General features: G+C 50.2%; 1 protein-coding gene across 3 annotated transcripts; it reads right to left on the reverse strand.

Annotated features, from left to right (window-relative positions):
* Nucleotides 1–1,031: 1,031 nt before the first annotated feature.
* On the reverse strand, nt 1,032–13,116 carry U2AF1 (U2 small nuclear RNA auxiliary factor 1). 3 transcript variants are annotated; one of them, XM_028504907.2, is made up of 8 exons: nt 12,965–13,116; nt 10,146–10,233; nt 6,374–6,440; nt 3,176–3,225; nt 2,938–3,036; nt 2,288–2,421; nt 2,100–2,192; nt 1,032–1,311 (listed from the first exon to the last, which is right to left on the reverse strand). In XM_028504907.2, the coding sequence occupies exons 1-8, from the start codon at nt 13,006–13,008 to the stop codon at nt 1,173–1,175; spliced, it is 714 nt and encodes a 237-aa protein (XP_028360708.1). In that variant the 5' UTR covers nt 13,009–13,116; the 3' UTR covers nt 1,032–1,172. The 3 variants fall into 3 exon arrangements, with proteins under 3 accessions (XP_028360708.1, XP_028360709.1, XP_035873372.1); XM_028504908.2 differs by lacking the exon at nt 6,374–6,440 and adding an exon at nt 7,261–7,327; XM_036017479.1 differs by lacking the exons at nt 10,146–10,233; nt 12,965–13,116 and adding an exon at nt 7,261–7,327.
* Nucleotides 13,117–20,180: the final 7,064 nt, after the last annotated feature.

Below are 20,180 nucleotides of genomic sequence, written 5' to 3' on the forward strand. Positions count from 1 at the left end.
GGTTGTCTGCTTGCAGACAGCCACGCCGACCGGTGTGAGGGGACACTGCGTTGTGCGGGCACTTCCAGCTACAGAGTCGATACACCTTTAACCACTGGTGCTAAAACGACTTCCCCGCGTGCTCTGCCACTGGCCCAGTCAACGGACTTGCTGTGTCCGAGGCCCTTTCTTGTCGGTCACAGGGCCACGTGGGCTAACTGGGGTGAGGAGCCTGATCCCACAGGGTCCTCCTTCCCGCTTTGCTCCAGGTCTGCACAGGTCCCACTGCCCATGGGGACCAGCGAGGGAACCCCAACTCCTGGGCCCACTCAACGCGGCCACTTCCAAACCCATTTCTCAAGGGGAGAGGCCTTACTTTAGTCCTGAAGTGCCAGCCGGGCTATTCCAAGTGCTAACGAGGCGTTTATCCCATTTGCTTGCTTCTGGCACACACACGCACACACACACACACACACACACACACGCGCACACACACACACGCCAACATCTGGGAGGAGGGCAGATCTGCACCACAGGGCTTCCGAGCCCCCGAACCCGGCAGTGTGAGGACACAGATGCGCGCGCCCCACATTTCGTGCACGCCCACGCTTCAGGGGCGCATGGGGGCTCTCAAAGCAACCCCAGGAAACTCACGAATGACGAAGAAAAAGGTAACGCTGACTGCATTTCACCCGAGACTAGCCTCCCTGCAAACGCCCGTGTAGTCCTCAGAGAGTTACACCCACACACCTACTCACTAGCTAGTGAGCAAAGGACCTCACAGGCTTCCCCCACCAGTCTGCCCGCCTCAGAAGAGAAGTTCCGGATCGTCCGTTAATGTGGAGCTGCCAAGAAAGAGACTCGACTTTTTCCTATGTGACGTTTATCTCCATCGGTAGGTGTTTTATTTTAGAACCTAAGTTTACCTCCCCCCATGTCTACCCAAAGCGATCGACGGACATGAATCTCCACTTCAGGGCTGGTGATGAGTAGGTGTGCAAAGGAAGGGAGACTCAAAGTGGACTTCCCACAAGAAAAAGTTCAACCAAGAATACTGTATCACTACAAATTTTATTCAGAAACCCATCTTTGTTTTTTTTAATTGTTTTTTTTTAAAAAAATTCCCGTTATGAACTGGGCTGGTCAATCAACTACAGCACTTCCTAGCAGACATACGGTAAAAATGGCCTGGCTCAGAATCGCCCGGATCGCTCCCGATCTCTCGACCGCCTCCTGTCCCGCTCCCGTCCCCCGCCGCCTCCACCGCCTCCGCCGCGACCACGGTCTCTAGACCGAGAACGACGCTCCCGGGACCGGGACCTCGATCGATGCCTGCAACCAAGGAAAAGAAACAAAACCTTGGCATCCAAACACGCAACATAAAGCCACAGTGGCCGACACTTCCAAACACCGTACGCTATCAAATTGAAGACGTTACTAAACAAGAAGAACGCCATCCCCCTGACTGCAAGCCCCACCTGTGAGTCCTAACTTCGGGTGTTGAGGTGTGTGGGGGAAAGGGCATGTCGGAACCGAGGGGCCCAGTGTCCCTGAGGATCTCTCTCTTGGGGGGGGGGGGGGGGAGCCGGGGGGCGGGGCTCCCTTTCGCCCATGCTCACTTTTGCTGACAAGAGGACAGAGTCACGGACGGCACCTGCATCCCCTAACACGGGTTTAACGGGACGGGCAAAACCTCAGTCAGTGCAGGGACAGCGACTCTGTGTGCCCTCTGACATCTTGGGTTCTCTACGCTGTGACGTGACCGTCTGCGCTTACAGACTAGGACCAGGCTAACAGGACTGTGCTCGATTCTGCCGCCCAGCAGACACGTGCGGGGCGCACAGAAGGCCGGGATGGCCGTCCGAGAGAAGGCTGCACGCGGGCTAGGATTTCGGTCGTTTCCCACCGACTGCTTCCTCAGTCGCTGAGGCTCGACCCCAAACAGGGGTGCACACGCAGAGCCCTCTTCAAATTTTAAAGTGTGCACTGCGTTCTGAGACGTGGAAAAGAAATGACATTTAACCTAGCTTTACTTTATTAAAAAAAAAAAAAAAAAAAACCCGCCACCCACACACAAACCCCGAAGCCGAGCGGCACAGGGCCCCCCCGCGCACACTCACTTCTTGCGCCGGCGCCCGTACAGCTCCCGCCGCAGCTCTCTGGAAATGGGCTTCAGATGCATGAAGTTGCAGAAGCCGCCTCGTGTACACTCTCTGGGGGAGGGGACCGGAGACCGTCACTAAGCACGTGCACACCGTGTGCGCCCGCCCACCCTCCCTCTCCCCAGCGGGCGGGCGCCCACACCTACCCCATCTCATACTGGCGGCAGCAGGCTTCCCGGAAGTCGGTCACCGGGGAGAGCTCGGCGTGGATGGGCTGCCCGTTGAACCAGCGGTTGTTCAAGTCAATCACAGCCTTCTCTGCGTCTTCTTCACGGCGGAACTGAGAAGACCAAGCAGAAACGCTCGCTGCCACACTTCAGCGACACATTTTCAAAGAGGGATTCAAGCGCTTGTTGTGTGCTCACGCAGGTAAAGCAGCTAAGGTAACGTAGCACACAACCTTCTATTTATGAGATTACTTAACCTTGTGATGGTTCAAGAGCATGCCAAATATGTGGTCTTGGTTTTCCAATTCAGTTGGTTAAATGAGCAAATATAATGATTTCTGTAGGCAACTGAAGTTTCATTAAAACGAAAAAAAAAAAAAAAAACCAAAAACAAAAAAAAACAACAAACCAGACATACCAACCCACCCCTCCCCACTCAAACAGCCCTGAACAGCTCCGGAGGGGCTCGCCACTGAACGGATGGCAGCCCGCCGTCCCTCCCGCACTCAGGGGCGGCGCCTGCACGGCATGCACCCCCGCACAGCCCCGAGCGCTCAGAACCCGAGCCCACGGCGGAACAGCCAGGCGTAGCCCCGAGAGGCGCGCCCCGCACGTCGCCCCCCGCCTACCTTCACATACACGTTGCCAACGAGGTGGTCCCCGAGGTTGTCGCAGACGTTCATCTCCTCCACCTCCCCGTACTTCTCCTCCATCTCCGTGAAAACCTCCTGCGGGGACAACGGTGTTGGCCGGTCACCACGCGCTCAAGGCGGCGGGCTGACCGAACACAACTCATTGCAAGTATTTTCAGTTAACGGAGGCGAGTTTGAATTCCCTCCAGACCGATGCCAACAGCCAGTATCTCACCTCAAAAAACTCATCATAGTGTTCCTGCATCTCCACATCACTCACGGCACCTGCGGACAACAGACACCTTGCTGGTTAGAGCGGGGACGGCCCGAGGGACGCTTGTGCTCACATCAGCCTGCCACAGTGACACACGGGGCCGCCCAGAGAGCCCGGCAGGGCCGCGCTCTACTGGGGCGCCAGTGGGACCGCGCCACACAGCCGGCTGCCACAAACGCCACAGCGCCGTGAGACCTCCCAACGCCCACGACAGTCCCCGCGCTGGCCATTAAAACCACACGTTTTACTCCGCATCGTGGGCATTTTCAGAAAGTATGAGGACGTTACTCTCAAAAACTTTTTGAAAAACTTTAAGATTTAAAAACTAGAGGCCAAGTAATCACATTTCCCCCCTTTATTAGGCTAAAATGAAAGCTGAAATGAATCAGGGTAAATGATTAAAAGCTTATGTTCCTGACTCATTTCTCTTCACAGGTTATCAGACACATGGAACGCTCTGAAATTCTTCCTACTGCAACTGGAGCCCACGTGACCGTGAGCACCCAGCAGAACAGTTACCAAGTCATTTACAGTACTCCGAATGCCCTTTGGGTAAAGGGAAAGTCACAATACTTTGTTGAAGAAAGCATTTTTAGTTTCTATTTTCCTCATTTTTTCTTCTCTGTAACTCACAGGCATTAAGTGAAATCATGTCCACTCTGTGGGTGGGTTTTGCAGATTTAAATTCTATCTCCATGATCATCTCCTTTACCCAATTTTAGTGTTCTTCTAGCCTAGACCCGGGAAGTCCCAGAGCTGGCGTGGCGACACGCTGACTCCCCGACAGCCGGGCCGGGAGGCCGGGAGGCGCCTGGGCTGGGCCGCTGGCGAGACTCACTGAGGGACCCTGAGCTGCCGTGCAGGGCTCTCCGTCCTGGCCACTGCCTTTCGGCAATTCCGCCTTGAAAACCTTTTTACCTTTAAGGACAAGAGCTTTAATCTTTTGATTCTGTGAGTGACTTCAGTTTGCCTCCTAACACTTAACCTCCCTGCATGTCAGCTGTTTTTGCATGTATGGAACCCAGCTCGCCTCAGAACCCAAACCCACTGAACATGGCAGCAGCTACCCCTGACCGCCCGTCCCCCGGGAAGGCCGTCAGGAACACGTCTCCTCCCCGAGCAGAGGCCACGCTCTAACCGGAGTTCAGCAGACGAGCCCACTCCGAAGGGCAGGTCCCGGTGGCTAAACTCCCGCCCTCCCCACATGGAGGGGGGAGAGCAGAAGAAACAAGCGTCTGCACGCTCAAGGCCTGAGCGGTCTGGTGAAGGGTCTAACACCAGCCGTGCGGGCGCATTCCTGTTCCGTTCTACAGAACACGGAATGTTCTGTTCCGTCAGCTTCTGGGCAGGTGTATTTGGAAATGCTTGCAAGTGGGCATATTTTATCCCCTATCCTTAACATTTCTGAGTGAATTGAAAAGCAGAGGTGAGCAATTAAAACTAACCAGCTAAAATATAATTTACACAACTCAATATACTTTAAGTAATATAATTTGAAAAAAACCCAGTTTTCTTACAGAAACATTCTTAAACTGGGATTCATGATTAAGTTTAACACAAGCACAGAAAACTCATGTTTCTATGAATGAATGAAAGGATATATTCAAAAGAATCATTACTTTCAGGAAAACTGATGATCCCAAATGGTTGAAATTTTATTGGAAGGGTCTGATGCCAAATATTTCAGGTTTATCAACTTAAATTGACTTTCTTTTTAAACTACAGTGAGAATCACATTTGGTTTGTACAGCTGAACTTATTTGGTAGCACACACAGGACAAGAGCACTACGAGCCCCAGAGACAGACACCGAGGAAACTAACGCACCGTTCTGCTGCCAATGAAGAACCCCCAGTCCCCAGGAGACAAGCAGGGCGAAGAGTTATGAACTGTTGTTACTCCGTTACCTACTTTTCATTTGTTTAATTTTAATTAAGTCCACATATAAACATTTTCCTCCATCTAATCGACCTTACTCCTTAAAAAACAGAGGAACCCAACAAAAACCAGGTACTTTAATCCAAGGGCCACCAAGTCAACCCTGTCACCACTGGATCTGGGGAAAGACTTCTCCACGAGCAGGTCGGCATTGGCAGCTGGAGACATTTAGTGTCTGGGCAGGAAAGCCCGCCCTGCAGACCCAGGCGCTCCTGCGTGTTAGCGGAGACGGCCCGAGTGGGGCAGGCAGAGGAGGTGGTGGCCGCTGGGGCCTCCCCGGAGTGCGGGCCACCGTAAACAGGGGGCTCTGGGCCCAGGCTGCACTGGATCTGGGTCTGTGCTACCCGGTCGCCTCCGACAGCGTGTCCTGTTCAGGTTTACAGCTTTCAAACCAACTGGTGAATGAGAAGCACCGCCCTGTGGCTCAAACCCCTTGGTTGTGACAGAAGTCCAGAATGTTCATCCCAATTTACCCACAAATGACTATGTTGGCTCTACAGCTTGACAGTTTTATTTCGATTTTCGTTTTTTGAGCTACCCAATGATACTAGTATCTCGTTCCCCACCCCTCAGTAAATACAATGTTCATAATTTAAATGTTTACCAATACAAGAAGAAATAGATAGTATCTACTAAATGCCCAGTTTAGATCGATTTCCCCACCAAGCACCCCATATTTTCCGAATGCAGTGAATCAATTCCTGAAGGTGGAGACAGCTACACAAAGTACTCTGGCTAAAGACTGAATGAGCATAGGGCTGGTGCTGAGGGCAACATTCTCAGAGCAGTGTTCTCACAATTAAAACATGAGCTCCAGAATGGAGTTTAAGGGAAAAAAGGCTAATAAATAAAATCTGAAAAGTAATTCCAGGATAATTTTTTTAAGTGGGAGAAACTTCCAAGGACTGGTGCTCTCAGAGGGAGGAACTCAGCCCCACGTTTCACGCCACGGCTGCTCCCCCGGGGGGCGGTGACGGCACGGGGGAGCGGCAGCCCCAGTCAGCGGGAAAGGGCGCTCTCTGCGGCCGTCACTCTCCTGCTTAGGTCAGAGGGCAGGGGCTCAGATCCCTGACAAAGGCTTCCGTGGGGGCGGCGGGACAGAAGCCCCCAGCACTTCCAGCGGAGGCGGTCCTTGACACTAGAGCGGCAGGCCAGGTGGAGTGGACGCTGAGCTCTGACACGCAAGCCCAGGGAACCGGGGAAGGAACTTGTATGAACTTACAGCGCAAACCGTCAGCAGACTGGGAAGAGTTTTGAGGGTTACGGTAAATGTTCAAGAGGGCAATGGTCTGAAATACAAAACGCAACAACTTTATATTATGGAAAATTAAATGTAAACACTTAACCGGTTTCCTGAGGCGATCGTTTCAGTCAAGACTCAGTGCTGAAAAAAAGCAAGTTATTTCTTCCGAGGCAGAGATGCCTTCTTAGCTGACGGCAGTCTGGAGCACCCTAGCGCTGCCGCGCACAGAGATCCCATGATATGCCGGTATTGTATTTCCCTTCGCAGAGCGTTCTCCATTTCAACCTTCCGAGCCAGGTAAGCGTGCACGCAACTCGGCACGCTGGCACCAAAACATTCTTAGGAAAACTTTTAATGGACAACTGAGAAAGAAAAGTGCCATATGAACCGACGATATAATTACTGTATTAGAGAAATACAATAATTACATATCATGGAATCTCCATTTCCTAGAGAAAAAATCATAATGTTGAAATAAAACCCACATTTATTGGGCAACTTACCTTAATGATTCCTAAACATTCCTAAGAGTATTAACTTTACAGAAAGAACTTAATACATGCCAGGGGTTCAGTCACTGTAAAGACCAATGACCGGCTGACAATGTTCAAATGTCACACGGACAGACCCCCCTCGCTGACAAATGTCAACCAAGGGAAGAGACCCGGCCAGCGACCTTCCCTAGGACAGCCTCCTGAACGCGGCCAAGTATCAAGTTCTTGCTGTACACGCCAAGGACTTCCGCCACCTTGTCCTGTTTGCAACAGCTCTATGTCAGCAGCTCAGAAGCCAACATTGTGTCTCAATTAAGAGTGGGCTCTTTAACACCATTGTTTTAAAAAAATTTCTCCAACTGTGGGACTTACAGTGTGAGCCGTCAGCCGTCTGTGCACTGTTTTGGGGATTACGATAGATGTTTTGAATCAAGATGGTCTGCGGGGAAAAAAAAATAAAAAGGGGAATTCTACTGGCTGCTGTGCATATATTAGACAATTGCAAAGAGACAACTTGCTTGCAAATGGCTCAACGCTTCTTTGCTTCCCACAAGTCAGACAATTGTCTTCGTAAGAGAACACCCAAACCATCATATTATGAAAACAGAGTTTGAGCAGTGACTAGCTCAAGTCAGCCAGCAACCAAGAAGAGACGTAATCGTCACTTTGAGTAGTCCCACGTTGTGTTTTAATGCAAGGTAAATAGAACATTCGCATTTTCCTATACTTTAAGCGGGAGACACTAAGATGTTGAAAAATGTACATTATAATCATATTCCCCATACAAAATTCTTAAACACAAACCAACCAACCACCAAAGGCACAATCCAACTACGTGCAGCCTCCCCAGTCCTCTGGTCTCGTGGGAAACAGGCACGGCACGTGGCTTCCCTAGCGCTCACGGACACCTATCAGATTTACATGTTCTTGGTAGGACCTCTGTTTACATAATACAATAGTTTAAAAACATTTGCTCTTTTCCGATCCTTCTTTTAAGGGAAAAAAATCCTTTTAGCCCTTCTGCTTTAAACTGGATCAGGCAGACTTGAAACCTTACATTGTACCGTTCTTCTTAAAATCAAGTTGTCTGAAAAAACAAACCATGTTTAAGTTAGTAGACTAATATATTACACGAATCTTAACGTCCACATCACTGTAAGAAGCGTAAAAAGAAACCCACACTGAATTATGCTAGGTATTTACAAGCTGAACCAATAAAACATGATTTAGAAAAACGTTCAGTTTCAGCAACACGTATCCAAAGCAGTTCTTTAAGCGGTCTCACAGAACCAACCAGTTCCAGTCCTAGCTACCTTTAGAGGGGAGGGGTTGTGCCAACACCCCCAGCGGAAGTCTGCGGCTGCTGCTGGGAAAAGCACCGCAGAGAACTCCCCACAGCAGGCTGCACGCAGGCCCTCCGCTCAGAGCCCGGCACCTTCCCCGAGCCGTGGAGCACTGCCCTGCGTCAACTCGTCTCGGGCCTCGGATGTGTCCCGGCGCTGACTCAGTGTTTCCAGCCGGAATTAACCAGTGACCACTCTGATAGAAAGCTATACTGAGCCCGATTATTCACAGATAAATGCCTTTTAGGTTTCGCCCAGGCAACCTGGCAGTGCTGGCTGTTTGGTGACAGAACTGTCATTTAAAGGGGCAATGCAGGTCCATTAAAGTCAGGGGTGGTCCAGACGACCTGACATCAACCAGCCAGATCAAAACAAGACGTTCCAGTTAGCACATACAACCGACCCCACAAACTTTAATGGCATCGTTGCCTTGTTTTGATCCTAAGTGCTCAAATTGACTTGACATTAACATTTCAGGTAATCGATGATTCAGAGAGAAAACAAACCAGGTGTCTCTGGGAAAAGAACACTGTAACAGGGCAATCGCTCTTTCAGCCCCACACTTAATCCATCTGTAAGTCACCCTCCAAAATCAAAGAACTCAGTGGACACTTAAGATGCTCAGGAACTGCCCCATCTATGGCCACTCGTTTAGTGGCGAGATTTAGTTATACATGAAAGCACTTAAAAATTAGAACAGAGAATTTAAAGCCAATTTTCCAATATTTTGAAATTTGAGACATGTTCAAAGCTATTCAAACATAGATTTTTATTATACCAACCACGTGGTAATCAGGAATAATGAGGGGAGGGAAGCCATCACCCCTGTTTGAAAAACAAATTAAACTGTGGGGTTTCCTACGGGCTTCAATTAGAAAACACTGATGTCTCTTTGCCGCACCAACTGGCCGCCTTCCCTGAACACCTGAACACGCGGAGAGACAGGCGTGAGCTCGGGGCAGCGTCTGGGGCCGACACCAGGGTTGCCCGGCAGTTCAGGGGCTGCACGTTCAGACTTCACGGGTGGTCAGAAGGGGCTCAGCGGCCCTCAGTCTACAAAGACTGCAGTAAAAATTCTTCAAATTCCAAATGTTCTAGCACTCACGGGCATAAGTTTTCTGTTAGTGTTAGAGGTGCTTTCTCCCTTTATTACATCAGGGAGCACTTACAGGGTACAAACCCTCGCCTCTTTTTCAATTAACCAAAAATATCAAAAAACCATGATTCCTGACTAAACCAAATCAAAGCAGACCTGAGCCCGAGGTAACAGGCATCTCTCAAGTCACTGACCAGACTGGCTACAAATAACTGATACGAATGCCCATCTTCCAACATTAAGTTTCATCTTCAGTGTTTCCATGCCGTGGTGTAACTTGCTAGCTCCTTGACTAGGGGTCTCTGAGGGAGAGGGCACACCCTGCAAGACCGGAGACCCGAGCGCAGGGCACGATGGGTCTGCCGGCAGACACCCCATCCCCCCAGAGGGTGGCTCTGCCCCCATCCACGGCGTGCAGAGCGGGAGCGGAAAGCCCACTCTGCGTCTCCCGCGCCCAGAAGAGGCTCAGGCGAGGCTGGCACGGCTGCCCCGGGCCCGTGTCTGTGAGGGGGCGGGAAGGTGGCAGGGTAGCAAGGACCAGTCACTGTCAGCACGCACACACGAGAACTTCGTTTCCACAGGTTTCTCGGCAGTGAAAACAGTGAGTGGTGCTCCCAGGCCTTCCACCGGAGTGGCCCACCGGCCTCGCCCTCACTGGCGCGGAAGAACACACTCATTAGGAGCACGAGTGGAAAACCAACCAGCCAGACGAATAAAGGCCCCACTTATATACGGACTGTATTAACCGGCTCTGTAAAGTACATCAAGTTCTGGTAATTTATGTGAAAAAAGAAAATACAGAAAAAATAAAAACAAACCTGGCTAAAGGTTGGTTTATTGTGCAACCGAGAGCATCTGTCTCCATGACGACATGCCCCAATTTTGAAATAAAATGAACAGTTGACTCTGTAAGGGAAAATAAGAACGGATTATTTTGCTGGGAAGACACCAAACATGAAAATATATCATCACCATGACACATGCTATCAAACGACTTCGCAGAAACACAGGCACATCGGTTTTTGACTGGCGGCAGATACCCCTCCCTGGCAGCATCGTAGGACGCCCTAGCTTCGTGTCTATCTGCCCCTCTGTGAACTGTTTCAATGAAGAGCACTCACGCCCAGTTCCTCCTTATCCAAATCCCTCCACTTTCGACTTCTTTTGCTTTGTTTTCTTATAAGTGAAGTATTAGTCTAAAACTAAACTGAACTGAAAACTATGTTCTTCAGTCTTCCACGATCATGACTTCTCTTGCAGACACCGACACAGTGCAGTGAGGGTCAAGATCCTACCCTGCCACTAGCTGCCTGGGCTCGGGCAAGCCACACCACCCCCAGGGTCTTGGGACCCACCCGTAAAGTGAGGAACACGCCAGCCGGGCACTGTTCCGAGAATCAGCGGTCACGCAGGTGGTGCGTCACGCAGGTGTGCGTCACGCACAGTGCTCATTCAATGCAATCATTATCTAAATAAAACAGGAAACAAAGTCCAGGGTCCCTTCCCATGAGACCAGACCAGCAGGAAATTTCCACAAACAGGTCTGAAGTAAAGACTTCTTCTGGTTTCAGCATATTAAAAACAAACTATCAGGGAACTCAACCTGCACCTCTGTCCCTACTGCAAAGCCCTCCCTCAATGCTGGTCAAATACTGGACGGCCCAGATCAAAACCCAGCTAGCAACCCAGCCAGAGTGATGTAGCAGTGTCATGTGGCCTAGCAGATCTGTGGTCAACCATGAGACCTCACTAGATGAGCCCCACTCAAATTTACATTTGCAGAGGCGAGGAGGTTACCCTGTAGATTCAATTTTTTAGCAAGTGCCATATTTAGACAGCCAACCCAGAGTAAAGACAGAAGGACCTCAGTGAACTGACGGACCACGAAGACCGACTAGCCACTGATTTGTTATTAGGTAGCAATAAAGTTGGGAAAGTCTGAACTTACCAGGGGAGGAAAATGGTCGCACTACTATACATGTTTGCAAACTAACCATGTAGGTCTTACTTTCGATTACCTAACTTGAGTATACAACCTTTTATCTTCAGAGTCCCCTGAAAACGAAGAGCTTATTAAAAAAAAAAAAAAAAAATCTCAGAACAGGCAAAAACCTTGTCTAAACCACCAACATCCAACTATTCCACAATGAGAACAATCCTTGTTCCCATCCTTCCAGAGATGGCTTTCATTTGTGGATGTCCAGTTTAACCACCCCACCCCGTCTTTCTGAAATGGGAACAGGAATAACTTAGATTAATCAACCAAGGTTCCTGAATTAAAACCATGGCTTTTACAAGGCAGCTCGGAGAGGTGGTTACTGCAATAACACCGTGTAGTAAGAGTTTTGTAGAGTAACAATGAAGACACCACCTGATAGTTTTTTTTTTGTTTTTTTTTTTTTAAACACAACAAGGCAATAAAAAGCATCAGACGGAAGTCATGGCCCATACTAATAATAGGCCAAAGAGGGAAATTAACGGTGCATGTTCTTATCATGCACCGACGGAGACCTTTTTCCAGCAGGGCCGGTCCATTCAATCAATTACATTTAAAGGCAAGTTCCCCACGGTACTCCTGTGTGAGCCGGAAGCACTCAGGGTGCACATCTCTTCCACGGCATTTAACATTTTTTGATGCCTTTTTCTTTAATTACCCTTTACATGCATGCGCCCCCTCTTTGAGAACAAGATCCAAATTTTATCCATCTCTGAGTCTCCAGAGATTGTATTTGGGTTGACACCCAAGTGACTATGACAGATGATGATTCTGTCTTGTGTTTTTTTTTTAGGAAAAAAATATAACCCCCCCTCTTCCAAACAACACAGAAGATTCTATCATGTGTAACAGAAGACATTTTTACAAGATGTATCCTGGAAAATAGAAACAGTTTAAACAGTTTGGAAGAAGTGGTATTATGACCAACTTAGAGGTTTACCATTAAAATCATACATTCACATTAAGGCTTTTATATAGTCTTGAAAAATCCCAAATAATAATTATTTATTAAAAGAATAGATTAAGCCAGACGTTTGGTCTTTAGGTTTTCAAAATAAGAATTATTCTCTGAACGTCTGAATACATTTTTAGTCTAAATTTCAACACGTGCAAAGGTGGCATTTAAAGTCGGAATTTTTAACTTTTAACCTAACGATTAGGGAAGGCATTCAACCTTAAAAAGGGGGGAAACACCTCCCTTTTTTCTCATTTTGGAACTGCGTCTTCAAGCATTTTAAGACCTCAACAATTAGGACCCTACGTTATCTGACAATAAGCACAGCGAGATGTGTACTCGAGCTTTCCCGACACATTCGAGGCTGAAAGTTGGGGGGATTGTTTAACACTGACAACTTCAGGACAACTCGAGACGGCTTCCGGCAGCCGCGCCGGCCCAGCGGGCCGCAGAGAAGCGCCGCGCGGTAAGGCCGCGCCGCCGGGCCGGAAGGCCGCCGCCAGCCCGCGCTCCCACAGCCGGCCCGCCCGCCCGAACGTCCACGAGGCGGCGGCGCGCGGCTCCCGAGGCCGGAAAGACCGACGCGCCCCTCCCCCACCCGCCCAGGCCGCCCGCCACCGCCCGGGCCCGCTGCCGAGCCCACCCGCCTCCCCAGCCCGGAGCCCCGGCGGGCGGGTCTTACTCACTTGTCTTTCTCGGTGCCGAAGATGGAGGCCAAGTACTCCGCCATTTCCCACCCGCAGGCGCGGACACTGCTGCCGACACGGCCGACCCTGCCCGACGCCCGCGGGAGACGTCACCCGGACGCGACGACGCTCGCCCCGCCCCCATGGCGTGGGGTTGCTGCCCAATCCGGTGACACGCTGCCAGTGCCTGGGCGGAGCTTGGGGCACGCGGGAGGCACTAACTTCTGGGCCCCCGACCTCGCGTACTGCCCGCTGGCGCCTCCTGCCGGCGTGTTCCGATCCCTGCGCCCCCAACCGCGACCGCGGCCTGGGGAAGCCTAGCACGCTAATCAGGGCCGGGAGAAAAAGGCTGTGGGCGAGGGGCTTCTCCACGTAGTTGCCTGGGGCTGGGTCCGCGGAGCTAGGAGAGGCGTAGGTGTGCCTCCCTCTCCGCACCTTCCCTGCGGGACCTGCACAGCCTTTCGAACCTTTCCTTGGTGAAAACCCCTCCTCCACTGCCTTCGTAGGCAAGGAATCGAGAAGGGGCGCCCCTGGCTGCCCCGATGGTCTTGGGAGGAGCGCGCGCGGGGGCTCGGCCCTTTTAACGGCTCCAGTTCCTAGGCTGGGCCCTCCTGGAAGATCCAGGATAATCTCCCTGTTTTCGGGTGGTCTGGAGAGTCTCTTCCTGGCAGTACTTAGCTTAATGTGTGATGGAAAAATCAGGGGATTGAGCGAATCTTGCGGGGGGGTGGGGGGGACATCACTAGGGTCCTGGTCGGATTTGTGGGGAACAAGAGCAGAGAGAAGGTGACGATTAGAGGAAGAGTTTTGTTGGTGAGAAGTGACTGGGCCGGACGGGGCGAGCGCGGCAAGCGTGGCAGGCTACAGAAACAGACGGGACCACCACTGACGACTGTGATGACTACTGTGACCGTGCCCCCCCCCCCCCATTCCATATGTTGAAGCCCTGACTCCTAGCACCTCAGACAGTGACTATAGTTGAAAGGAGGGTCTTTGCAGAGGTGATTTGGTTAAAATGAAGCTGTTAGAATGGGCCCTAATCCAATCAGATGGGAGTCATTTTGCCACGAGATTAGGACCACAGGACAACGCGGGGGAATCCAACGAGCCAAAGAGATACCTTGATCCCGTCTGGAGACTCTTGATCTCAGACTTCCGGTCTCCAGCACTGAAGGAATATACGTCTGTCAAAAAGGGGTTTTAAAGTTGTGGGGTCTAAAACAATAGGAACACTTTTTTAAAAAAATATTTTTTATTTATTTTTAGAGAGAGGAGAAGGGAGGGAGAAAGAGAGGGAATGAAACATCAATGGGTGGTTACCTCTCACGCCTCACTACTGGGAACCTGGCCCATGCATGTGCCCTGACTGGGAATTGAACCACTAATGCTTTGGTTCACAGGCCCATGCTCAATCCACTGGGCTACACCAGCCAGGATGCTATGAACACTTTTGCTCCCACCTTTTAAGTTCTGATAGGTTAGGCTAATAACCAAATTAACAGACAGATTAACAAGAGAAAAATCAAAGTTTAATGGGCATGAGCATGGGGAATTCACATAGGCATGATAAGTCCATGAAAATTCCAAAGACGGTGAGGCAACACTGGGCATATAAGACATTTTTTGGACAAAGGAGAAAGGAGGGTGGACCGGGGCATAGTATTAGATTTCAGAAATGAAAAGGGTGATTACTGGGAGTTGAACAGCAGGGACACACAGGGCAGGAAAATCCTTGAGAGGCAACTGAGAAACTGTGGGACACGGGGTATCTAGCTAATAGGCACGTCTCTGAAGCGGCCTTATTTACCACATTTCATTCAAACTAGACTAAGGCAGCATCCTAATATCCTTTTCCTCAAGCAGGTTTCTCTGAATCTCTTGAGCAGGAAAAGTGGGGAGGGCAAAAAAGCCTCCCTCTGAGTCTTGTTTCTTAATAAACAGCTTAAAATCAGTATCCCCAAAACGCAGCTTCAGGTGGCAAAACTTTGGTCCCCTCAGAAGGAAATCGCTGGGAGGGCTGGGGCACTAAGTCTGAGACGCCCCGCTGCACTGGTCTGGGTCTGGGGGGGAGCCTGCTAGTCCTGCTGCTGTGCATTCTGACCCCCTTCGTTCCCCCAGTGACACCTGGAACTCCATGTCGCTACTGCCCCCCGCCCCCCTAACTGAGTGGGATCTCACTGTTGCAGGCTCTATGTGTTCCCGGGAAGGCGGTGAGTGTATTGGCAAGGTCATGGCCTGTGCTCCTAGACTGCTGCTTGAGCAGCCAAGGGGAGAGTCAGCACCGACCGAGGCAGGAAATGGCTGAGGAGGAACTGATCTGGGTGCAGTTCCGGCCTCAGTGCGCTGTGAGAACGTGCGATTGTTTCACAACCTTAACTTCCTGCTCCTGGGTCCCCACGGAGAGAGGACATGTCACCTCCCATTGCCCATCCACTGCCTGGGGCTTGGCCCTACACCCTGCTTTGCCTGTGGAATTCAAGGGGCCAAAATGTGAGCCCCTTCCGAGATCCCAGGTGCCCAGTGTCTGCTCCCCTGCAGTCCAGGCCTGAGTGGGAAGTGCAGGGGGCAGGCCTGAGCAGACAGGCCTGCGGCCCGAATCAGCCCGGCAGGCAGGGGAGCTGGGAAGACACCTGTTTGTAAGCAGGTGGACTTCAGGGTCGTCACTGTAGCTCTGCAGACTAATACGGTGTGGACGTACGGCCTACCAGGATTTCCAGTAGAAATGGCCAGCAACCTTTTGTATATGGGGTGGGGCAAAAGGAGGTTTACAGTTGCGATGCAAAACTACAGTAATAATACAAGAATAAATTGTGTTTTGCATACAACTGTAAACCTCCTTTTGCCCACCCCTGTGTGCATCTCTCTGCTAGAATGTTCTGTGATGACAGATATACTCTGTATCTGTGCTGTCCAGGGACGTGATGGCCACTGACCCCATGTGGCTCTTGAGCACTTGAAATGTGGCTAGTGTGAGGAAGGTGCCGAAGTTTAAGTTACATTTTAATTAATTTAGATTTAAACTCAAGTGGTCCCATATGGCTACCGGATTGCGGCACCTAAGGCGTATTTGGGACTTGTTAATAAGTATGGAGTTAACATACATAAATATGTGGGCCCCTGCGCATGTATACAAGATTTTAGTATGTGTTTTTCTGGGGGAAAATATAGTTCATATTTTGTCAGATTCCCAAAGGGATCTTAGCCTCCAAAGTTAACAGGTTTCCCTGGGCCCTCAAGGGTCCCTTTGGGAGGCAGTACAAGTCATGCTCAGAAACCAAGTCGGGTTTTTTTTTTTTTTTTTTTTTGCCAGCAATTTATTTAGCACAGTTTCACTGTGGGAATGTCACAAGCCAATAGCATGCAGGATGTTGGCTCTGACTGAGCAAATTAAAGAAATGCCATACTCCGAAGCAAGGGCATACTCCAAACAAGTGGCAAGTTGATCGCACTATTGTTCCGGGCAAGGGGAGACTAAGGAATCAAGTCCAAACTTCATGTGACGGGCGCCTTTTTATACCAGGAGGCGAACGACCAAAGAGCTGATTCCCAAGCTGCCAGGGCGAAAGCCTCGGTCCCCTGTTGGTAGAGCACGTTGCTAGGGAACGAGGACGCCAGTGTTGGCTGGCAGGCAGATCCCTTTCAAAGGCCCCCCCCCCCCACCCCCCAGACAGGAGGGATGCCCCGAGGCTCTTAGGAGAGTGTTAGGTTAGTGAAGCGTCTCCCTGCCCAAACCGATACTCTCCCGGCTGCAGTCTCCCCGTCCCCGTCTCTCCGTCCCCTCCCTTCGCCGCGGTCGCTTCCCCACCGGCTCCTCCTATCAGTCAGTCCCGCTGGGGCCCCTCCGCAGCTGGCAAGCTAATTGCTTATCAACCGACAACAGACGTATAATGAGGACGTCCGGACTCTGCGTCGCGTAGGCGTCCGTGCTGCGCTCCTTAGGCTCCCGTGGGCCGCCTCCGGTTTCCGACTGCCTCCCTCTCACGTGCCTTCCAGTCCCTTGGCCTCTCTCAACGGCCGCCGCGCTCGCGCCTCTTCCCGGCCGCGCTGGGAGCGCTGGGAGCGCCGCCTCTCTGCAGCAGCGCTCAGGCTGCGGTCCTAGCTCCGGCTGCGCCGACACAGGACCAGGGGCTCGGGGCTCAGACACCAAACGTTCATTTCTCACAGTCCTGGAGGCCGCAGTCCCCGATCAAGGCACCGGCAGCCTCGATGTCTGGTGGGGGTCTGCTCCCCGGTTCACGGGAGGCCGGCTTCTCACTGTGACCCCACCAGGGAGAAGAGGTGAAGGAACCGGCTGGGGTCTCAGTAACCTCATTCATGAGGCCTCTGCCCTCATGACCTACTCACCTCCCAAAGGCCACACCTCCAATGCCACCACACTGGGGGTTGAGAATTTAACAAATGAATTTTGAGGGGAGGTAAGCATTCAGTCTATAGCACTTGGTTACGAGCGTCTCTGGACTTACCTTCCGTTTATTCATGGGATCGGTAACACCTACTCGGACGGACAGTGGTACAGAGCTTGGCACTTAGTAGGTGCTCACTAAACAACAGCTACTTTCATGGCTGAACTGTGTCTAACTGGATGTCGCCATCTCTCTTACTAGACCGTGGGCTCTTTGAAGACCCCAGTTCTATCTTTTCCTCGATTTCCTGGTAGAAAAGACCCACAGTCCCTTATCTGCAATTCTGAAATGCAAAAATTCTGAAAACTGAAAGTCTTTTTTTCCCCCTATGAGTTGGGTGCCAAGATTTAAGTTGCTGCCAAAAATCAGGCCTGGCCCCGGCTGCTGCAGGGCCCTGGTGCTCCTCCCCGCGGTCGGGCGCCTCTACTGGCTGCCGACAAAAGTGCGCGTCTTCAATTCATTCTTCCTTCTGTGACTTTGGCTTCCACCGCACTGTGAATGCACCATAAAGAGTTCAAGACGCCCCATCGCTTGCTGTGGGAGGGAGCCGCAAAAACGCTGTCCTTGTAGACAGTGGAAAGTCGGTGGACTTGGGAACCTGCCGTGACACAGACTTAGGAAACCAGAGGACAGGCAGTTGAAGTTCTACAGTGTCGGTGACGACCCAGAACCTCTGGGAAGTGAGACACACTGTGTGCAGCAGGCCAGAGAGGGGGACGCCAACCAGGGGTGGCGTGAAGGAAGCTGGCAGCGGAGATGCGGAGGGGCGCCAAGCAGTGGTTTGCGGGCCGGCTGTGAAACAGCTCAGAGGCAGCAGGAAGGACTGGTCTTTGAAGGTGAGCACGACTGACTATTCAGAAGGTTAGCTGTGCAGATGTAAGACGTGTGGTGTTGTAAAAGAACCTGAACGTGCGTGGAGGACAAACTTCCGATCAGAAAGCATGTGAAGATGGTACGGTTGGATTCGTTCAGATCGGATCGGGCGAAAACCTCAGCGTGCACCGGTCTCCAGCGCTGACGAGGCGGCGGGCCCTGTGCTCCGTATCTGGAAAGGCGTCCAAGTGATTGGGGAGTGTGCGGGCGGCATTTGAGGACCCAGGGCACAGGCTGAGTCAGGACAAGCCTGGCCGTGATCGGAAGAAGCCGCAGGTGGGACTGGCATATGGCGTGTCCCTGCACCCTACTGTGCAGATAAACATGCGCCGGTAACCCCAGAAACGTTTCTTGCCTGGTTTGACAATCCCGTTTGTGAATTCGCTGCAGGTGGCCGGGATGGGGAGAAAACGTACGTGTTAGTTCCGCACAGTTGCCCCACGTGTCCCCTTCTGAGCATCTTTCGGAAGGTGCAGTCGTCCTCCCTTACCTGTGGTTTTGCTTTCTGTGGCTTCAGTTACCTGTAGCCAATAGCGATTCAAAAATGCCGCGGTCCAGCCGCAGCTAGGTCCAGGGTTTCCTGAAAGGTGGGTAAGGCGTCGGCGATGGGAGACAGACGACAACACGCCTCAGAGGACAGTGATGCTCTGTTCCGTTTATTGCAAGTACAAGCAGGTTTTTATACTTGCATTTTTAGCAGTGATTGACATTTGCGATTAGGTAAAGCAGAAAAAAATTAATACAAAAGGTAACCAGGAAAAATACCAAAATTCCCATAGATTCAGTTATATTAAACAAAAATTATTATAACCATGAGAGCCATAAATCAGACAATTAGAAATAGCTGTACGTACAGAGTTCGAATGTCTTATTGTCTATTAAAATTCTCAGAATTTGTCATGGGGCAAAAGGACACGGTAAATTGAACAGAGGTTATAGGAAATTTATTATAAGGCCTTTGTGATGTCTAACTTACCTATTTACCTTTCTGTCTAAAATATTTCTCTATGTACCATGGACTCTAACTCCCTGGTAACTGTTTCTACGTGCTTAATTTATAATAAGCTATAATAACTAATTTATAATAGTTAACCAGCTTTTCTTATTTCTTTGCCTAATTCTACTTGATATATATTCCTATTCAAGGTAAAGGCGGGGCTGTTACTCCAACAACTTTTAGACACTCAGGGGCTATTTCATTAGAGGGGATTTTATTCTCTGGTCAGAAAATTATTTTATACAACTTCATTGGAATTATGCAAATCAATAAACCTGAAATACAGATATCTAACAATCCCACCACCTTTTAATCTCCAAAACAAACATATAAGGAGAGATAAACAGGAAATTTAGCTACAATAAACTCTTTTTATTTCTTAGTTAATAAACACCAGGGAGGTCTGCTTCGAGCTAGCCTTTCCATGAAATTTAGACTATTATAAAACACTTGAACTTCATCCTAATTGACCATTCTAATGTCACCCTCATTATATGCTCCTGTATAAGGCAATGGGAGATCTGGAACCCTCTGGAGACCATTAGCTCCTTTTGGGGGATACCATAATTTGCCAATAATCTAATATGCTACCCAGGGGTATCCCTGGGCTGTGGGTAAGGGTCTATATAGTTTTTTTTCTTGTTTTCTAGAAAGACTCTTTGTATCTATGGGTAAGGAACAGGCATGGGAAAGTCCGCCAATAATTCAACCTATTGTAACTGATTTATGAATTCTTTTATGGGAACAATCGGGGATAATTTCTTACTCAGGTTTATAAACACCTTGTTTAAACAATTTGGGCAGGATTCAATAGTCTGGGGAGAACTAGTTGTCCCTTCAGAATTTCCCTCAAAATCAATCATTGACTCTTTTCGAGCCTCTTTCTTCTCGTGTTCTGTTCTTATGGGAATCAGGGTACAAAGTAAGACCATGATTAATATTA

Source organism: Phyllostomus discolor, chromosome 2 (assembly GCF_004126475.2).
Source record: "Phyllostomus discolor isolate MPI-MPIP mPhyDis1 chromosome 2, mPhyDis1.pri.v3, whole genome shotgun sequence".
NCBI classification, from domain to species: domain Eukaryota; kingdom Metazoa; phylum Chordata; class Mammalia; order Chiroptera; family Phyllostomidae; genus Phyllostomus; species Phyllostomus discolor.